We start from the raw sequence: 7,092 nt of genomic DNA, 5'->3' as shown, positions 1-7,092 counted from the left end.
CAGCTTGAGCTCTGGCCTTCAGTTGCTCATGTTTTAAGATGCTCACTTCATTTATTGCAAAGATCAATCTAGGGGTATTACCACAGAACACTCCAGTGTGCTGTACCAGCATGCTGGCAGTCTGTGCTGTTGGGGCTACACCAATGCCTATACCTATACCATATAGTGGTCCTTTCTGTCGCTTTAGTAATTCCAGGTTTTTCAGTTAAGGAAGACACAAAAAAACCCCACACACAATTACATGCAAATTTAAGTAAAAAATTCTTTAGAAGTGCAGAGTATCACAGAAGATCCAATGGAATTTTGCTATTTTGACAACTGTGTGATTAAAAGCCCAGTAAAAACTATGGAAAGACACCTGATGACTTAAATGAGCTTTGGATCAGCTGTAAGGGCATTTCTTTATCTATGCACTGAGACTGTTATATATAACAGTTAATTAAGTTACAGTTACAACATCAAAGAAATGCCAATAATGAATACTTATTTTTACTAACAAGAGCGAATAGCTTTCTTATGAATAGTATCATTTAACAACTTAGCTATGTAAACCCTACGATAGATCAAAGCAAATCTTTTAAATCAGCTGTAAGGGCATTTCTTTATCTATGCACTGAGACTGTTATATATAACAGTTAATTAAGTTACAGTTACAACATCAAAGAAATGCCAATAATGAATACTTATTTTTACTAACAAGAGCGAATAGCTTTCTTATGAATAGTATCATTTAACAACTTAGCTATGTAAACCCTACGATAGATCAAAGCAAATCTTTTAAAACAAATTACAGATGCACCCGTACAAACTACAAATCAAAAATCTTTATCTATGCACTGAGACTGTTATATATAACAGTTAATTAAGTTACAGTTACAACATCAAAGAAATGCCAATAATGAATACTTATTTTTACTAACAAGAGCGAATAGCTTTCTTATGAATAGTATCATTTAACAACTTAGCTATGTAAACCCTACGATAGATCAAAGCAAATCTTTTAAAACAAATTACAGATGCACCCGTACAAACTACATAAATCAAATATTTTAAGTAAATATAAAAATATATATATTACAAAATCACATCTTCAGTGAGATCCTGCCTGTACAGCGACCTGCACCCGCAAAATCCTGAGCACTCCACTCTCAATACTGTTGGTGAGAGCTGAGTTCATGCTGCATTTTTCAAGTCCCCCCACACACCTTGTGTTTTCTACCTATGAAACCAGAGGTTTACAGATTCAGACTACTCCTTACACAGCTGCAGAGTGCTGAGCAGGAAACAGAATCTCGCGCTGTGAATTAGGAATGTGTGCTAAGTATCACATCAAAAAGTACTTGGTAAAGTTGTTTGGATCCCTCTACATAAAGGTTCAGGTATCATTCACGAACAATGTTACTCACCTCTTAACTCAGTAGCTAACCTATGCTAAGCTAAACAATATAGTTTGATTGCAAGAAACGCATGGGCTTTTAAGTCACTGTTTGTCTATGTTTTCAGTGCCTTTTTGAGGTCAGAGTAGAAATTGGCCAGGGTACTAGACATGGCAGTGTCTACTGCAGATTGTGGTAGCATCCCTCGCAGTTCAGTCTGAATATAGCCTGTCAAAAGGCTGTGGCTAGGATAGTCCTTGAGAGGGACGCAGAACCAACCGCAAGGGTGATTGAATCCACGGACAAAGTTAGGTCTCACCTCTCCATAGTCTAGGCTTATACCTATCAAGGAAAACAAACAAAAAAAGGGAAATTAATTTGAGACAAATAGAAAATAAAGGTACAGTAAATTTAAAATCTACATGTTTCTGCTTGGGGAATTTAGTAGAAGTGACAGACACACTCCAAGTTTCTGGGTACTTTCATGCATGAAAGTTGTCTGCTCTTCATCCAAACTCCGTGACAGACAAGCAGAACTTGATAAGCAGAAATTCTGACATTAAAAAGACTTTTCTCCTATTTAATACCAAGCTGTTACTCCACCCAGTTTGCTGTAAGAGCTGAGTCAGAGCCTCACAACTTGTCTCTACCACTCCTGTGCCACAGCTGGCATAAATGAAACTTGGCACACAGGGACGGCTCATGGGTAAACCAGTAACTTGTATACTTCTTTAAATCTGTAAAATGTTAAAATACCTTTGAAATACTTGTTGGAGACCATCTTACACCATTTTTTAATGCTTACTGCAGAACTAAACTTAATTTGAATCAAATCTTAAGCCAAGCAGCTGTTGCAAAATAAGAATTAAGCAGAGGTTAAGTGGTGCCTTACCACATGTTAGAAGCCCATCTTCATAGCTTGTAGTGTAAGAGAAATCCACAAACTCCCTTGGTGCTATGATGTTCCAGAGCTGGCCAGCAGTGGTGTAGCGCATCACACAGCAGTTCTTGTTGAGTGACAGAATGAGGAGGGTAAAAACCAAAAATACCTTAGTATAATGAATACAGGGAAATTTATGCTTGTAGGCAGCTAGCCTTTTCCACGAAGGTTGCAGCCTCTGTCAACCACACTGTTCAAATAACTTCAGTGAGGTCTGAATGGCTGTGTTGTTTTCAGTCTAAATGCTGGAAGTTTGTAAGGACGTGCAGTCTGCAACTGAGAGCTGCAGCAGCTGAGAATATCTGGCACCTTTAAACCACACTGACTAAAGCTACAGAACTCTGTCATGCCTGGGAACTGAAAGCCATGTGGTTTTTATGTGGCTTAACCGCTACTTAGCAAGTCTGAAAGGACCATGAATAAATTGCAAGAGGCCTCTCTCAGGACTAAGATGCTCTGTCAAGTACTTTTAATCCACCAAGTGAACAATAAACCAGAATGCAAACAAGTCTTCAAAAAACGCTTTCTTATAAGAAGCATCATAGCATCATAGCACCAAGTTTGTATAAGTTTTAGGGAATAATTAGCAAAAATACCTTGCCATATAAATCATCTTTAACAGCCAGAGCAAAAGACAATCCATGTTTAAGTCAGACGTCAACGGGGTTTTGGAGTCATACTGAATGTCCCCAGTAACCAAAGGAAGGCTTTGGCATATAAAATATTATACTGTAGCTCTCTATATGTGAATTTTATCAGAGGCTACCAGAGCTCCCAGGTCCGAGAGAATCGTGGCCAACCAAGTTTTACTCCTTTATTTTTAGCATTGATGGAAAGCTGAACTTCAAGCTTCAGAATAGGACTGTGCAGCCAGAAAGCCTTATCTGAGGTTGCCCACAGCATGTATGCACAATATTGCATGTGCATGCAGAAAACAGGCGGAAAAATGTTAGTATTTGTTGGAACGACTGCTCTGCTGTACTGTTAAATCCACGTATGCATCTATACACATTTCCCTTAAGAATCTAAACAGGTCTTCACCTCTTCAAAAGTTTCCATGATGTCCATTGTAGTCATCAAGCTGTCCCAGTCTAGCCTATAAGGTCCAGGGCGAATATGATCCACTATTCTGTTAGTAACATCTTCCACCACTCCTTGAGCTTTGTAGCTAGAGAAACATATGCTTACATTTAAAAGTGAGAAATTCTTTATAAATATTCCTTTAATTTGCAACAGCACACTTACTGTAATACCTTGGTACCTGGAGTTATGGTCAGTGGACAATTGTATCAGAAAGACAGTACAGAAAAAGACCTATGGGTGCACCTATTCTCCTCTGCAGTAAATGTTATTCTGAGAAGCTTTGTCCTTATGCTGCAATTAGTATTTTGTAAACAGCAAACTCTTTCCTCAGATAAAAATATTAGTATTTTGTAAACAGCAAACTCTTTCCTCTGATAAAATTCATCATGTTTATTTCTCTAACAACTTGGTATTTTGCTGCTCTTGCTGGGGGAGCAAGGGAGTCCACCAGGGACAAGTAAAGCTAAAAGCAAAAAGAAAGGAAAGCAGGGATACAATGGGAAAAACATTTTTCATAAAGTAGAAGTAACAGTAGTAGGACCAAGCTAATGAGAAACTATGTTATGCTTTGGTGGCGTATTAGAGTACCAAATAAAATAATCTGGTATAAGACATTACAGAACATTCACTTGTTATCAGATATTTTTAGTAGACACCAGAGACTTTGTTTACTTGAGTTACTGAGCCTCCAGCTCCTGAAGGGGAAGAATCCATCAGAACCATTATTTTCAAAATAATTCTTATTCATTAAGCTGTTCTTATTAATAGTAGGTAACTAGTCAAGCAACACATTCACCTATTCACTTGCGCAGTTCACCCATATTCACTCACAGTTACCTGGTTGGAGCCAATCTCAGCTGTATAGTCAGAACTGGAGGACGACATGAACATGCCAGTGGCTTCTAGGTAGGTGTTTGTAAAGTTCTTCCAAGTGTCCTTTATTACACCAGGTGTATACACAACCCTGATGTCTTCATCTGCACATAGCAGCCACTGCCCTCTTGGCGGTGGTTCAAGCTACACCTGTTGTTGATGCCAGTGTGCTTGTGGCCCAGTACAGACTCTTGGTGTCTGGGGTCATCAGCTCTTGCAGATTTAACAAGATTTAAATTCCACAGAGCATATCAGTCTTTGAGATACTTTCAAACACTACTTTTTCACATGACTTTTCCTTTCTTTAGAGTGCTGTTTTTAGTAACTATTTCTCTACCTAAACCTACAGATATCGACAGAACCCAGTGACAGAAAATCACACAGGAAGGGCTTTTATGTCACACATCTTTCCCACAACTACATGCTTGATATTTTACTCTATTGTAGTTGTATAGTCACTGTGACAGTCCAAGGACTGACACTTCAGACCTACTGAACCTGGACTTGATTCTGTGGTTTGCAGACCATCCTTCTAAAAGGTCTGGGTATATGTTGTTGCCCACTTCAGCCAATGGGAGTTTTGTGGTGTGTTCCACAGTTTTCATTGTTCGTTGTTCTAGACACCATGCAACACTAAAGCATCAAAGTATAATACTAAAAAGAAATGTACAGGCACCCCAGATGATCCACTTAGTTTCTCCTGTGGAGAATCTGTGTAGCAGAATGCTGTAGAATCCATGCCCTTAATTTCTAAATTCTACAAAACACATTTGTGGAACCTTAAAATTGTACCTGCTCTGCAGGCAAACTTACAGATATCCACAGAATTCCTCTGATGGTTTACGCCACACAGTTGCATCCTTCTGAAAGAAAATGGAAGATATGATGTTAATTGTCACTTACATAGAATTCTAAGATGTCCAGAAAATGCCTCAATTTTTCTGAAGGAAAGCAAAAGACTTTACCATTAACTATGGTTCACCCCAAAGTGCTCACTGACCTGGGCACTTTTGTACACTTTTCTTAAGAAGATAAGCAGATGTTTCAGACATCTTTTGCTTGTAATCTTCCATTCGCTCAAAAAATCAGTCAATTGCCTTTCTCAGTGTCAAATGCTAGAAGTCTCTGCAGAAATAGGGCTTGGCAGGCTAAGCCAGTTTACTAGGAAAGCACATAGAATAATGGAACCACATAACTAGGTAAAGCCTTTCAATTAAAAGGCAACTGGAAAACCATTATCTGGCCACTATTTAGACAGGAAGACCATACAACTTCTGTAACACATGACCAAGCAGATGTGTGCAGGAGGTGCTGACACTGGCAGACAAGAAAGCTTAAGTCGTCCTCCTCTCCTAGAAGCCTGACTAGAAGTGTCTTGCAAGCAGTAGTCTATTTATTTTAAAGTTAGCCAGAGAAAATAAAGAAAACAGTATCTTCCGATTTTTATCTAGCTGTAAAATGGAACCTCTGTACAAAATATCTGAATTTCGGTGTTAAAGAGAATACCATACGGGACCTTTTTATTTGGAATCATCATCATGTAAGCACAAAGGACCAAATGTCCTGAAGAACAGTAGTTATAAGTTCTGCCTCCAGAACTGTTGAGGATACTTAGGGGCAAAACACACTTCCCTGGCAGGTAGCTAAAGCTCTGAATTTCTTTTTCATGGCACAGTACCAAAACACAAGGAAGGAAGGAAGTCCAACTGGAAATTTTACAGGGGTAAAATCTGGGGAGTAACGTGATCTGAAACAGTGAGATGTGTGTAACTTCCTGAAGGAAAATAATGGTGTAGGTATAAGACTTAGCATTTAGCAGAGCGGTGTTTTGCAAGAGTGAGAGGCTTGGATGCTCTGTTCCTCCCTTTCAAGACAGTGAATTTGTTAATTCTGCAAATAATCAAGTTACATCTGGAACACTTGACCCTCTCTTACCAATGTCTGCTCACACATTAGAGAACGGCATTCTCTGTCATGGAAGGAAACTTCTGATAATGTGGGGGCTCTGAAGGCAATGGAAACATGAAGCAACATGAGAGAAAGAATTGAGAATGATCTCACTTTTTAAGAGGGAGACACTTGGAAGGTGAAGCGTGATGGGTTCAAGCATTATAGACAAAAGAGATTCCAGAGGCCGGCAGAGCCTACCTGCAGGCTGTGGTTGGTTTGTTAGAAAGTACAAGTGCGCATCTTGCAACACTGACAGTGCTAACAGCATTTCAAATTTTGCTTTAAGAAAAGCCTATAGTCCTGCACAGGTAGGATTCTTCTGTCAGACGCTTCCCTGAAAATGGGTAGAACGAATGACAGAGAATGTCTGTAGACAGGAAAAACGCATTCTGTCATCTAAAGCTGTGCTATCCTAGAAGGGTGGTCTCACAGGGCCTCTCTTCTGAAAGCCCTGCAAGAATTTGCCCAATGTTTCACACTCCTTACACACGGCATAATAAGCTCTTCCCCCCGCCCCCCCGCCAAGTGACCTGCAGCTTCCTCGAGGGAACAAATCGGGCCGCAGGCACCGAGCTGCCCAGACCACTCACGGTTTTCTTCGCGACCCGCCATTCGCTGTCTGCGATGCTGTGGTACTGAACCAGGGTGTTCCGCAGTTTCGTAGCCAGGGGTGCTGAATCTGGCAGGACATCCATTTGCTTTCCTCCTGCGTAACGATACCTGTTACACACGCGTGTACATCAGAACAGGACGCCAAAGAGACGTCGACAACAGCACGACTCATTTAAATCCACGCACTTGGAACACAGAAAGCAAGAACTACCACCCACCCCCCCGCACGCATCCCCCCCGCTCGGTGCGTGACAGCGG

The 7,092-nt window shown here is 40.3% G+C and overlaps 1 protein-coding gene across 1 annotated transcript; it reads right to left on the bottom strand.

The window, feature by feature from the left end:
• Positions 1 to 841: 841 nt before the first annotated feature.
• STARD4 (StAR related lipid transfer domain containing 4) lies at positions 842 to 6,936 on the bottom strand. Its single transcript, XM_009284179.2, has 5 exons — positions 6,813 to 6,936; positions 5,086 to 5,135; positions 3,358 to 3,484; positions 2,269 to 2,383; positions 842 to 1,718 (listed from the first exon to the last, which is right to left on the bottom strand). Exons 1-5 carry the CDS (start codon positions 6,915 to 6,917, stop codon positions 1,492 to 1,494), a joined length of 624 nt encoding a protein of 207 aa, XP_009282454.1. The 5' UTR covers positions 6,918 to 6,936; the 3' UTR covers positions 842 to 1,491.
• Positions 6,937 to 7,092: the final 156 nt, after the last annotated feature.

This window comes from Aptenodytes forsteri, unplaced genomic scaffold, assembly GCF_000699145.1.
Source record: "Aptenodytes forsteri isolate BGI_AS27 unplaced genomic scaffold, ASM69914v1 Scaffold69, whole genome shotgun sequence".
NCBI classification, from domain to species: domain Eukaryota; kingdom Metazoa; phylum Chordata; class Aves; order Sphenisciformes; family Spheniscidae; genus Aptenodytes; species Aptenodytes forsteri.
Note: the sequence above shows the minus strand (reverse complement) of the source record. Positions and strands in the feature narration are given on the sequence as shown.

Coding starts and splice junctions, on each gene's coding strand:
- STARD4 (XM_009284179.2), bottom strand. CDS start 6,917: ATGGATGTCCTGCCAGATTCAGCACCCCTGGCTACGAAACTGCGGAAC. Junction 5,136..6,812: donor GGCGGGTCGCGAAGAAAACC/GTGAGTGGTCTG, acceptor ATTTTCTTTCAG/AAGGATGCAACTGTGTGGCG. Junction 3,485..5,085: donor GAGGAATTCTGTGGATATCT/GTAAGTTTGCCT, acceptor ATGTTTCTCTAG/CTACAAAGCTCAAGGAGTGG.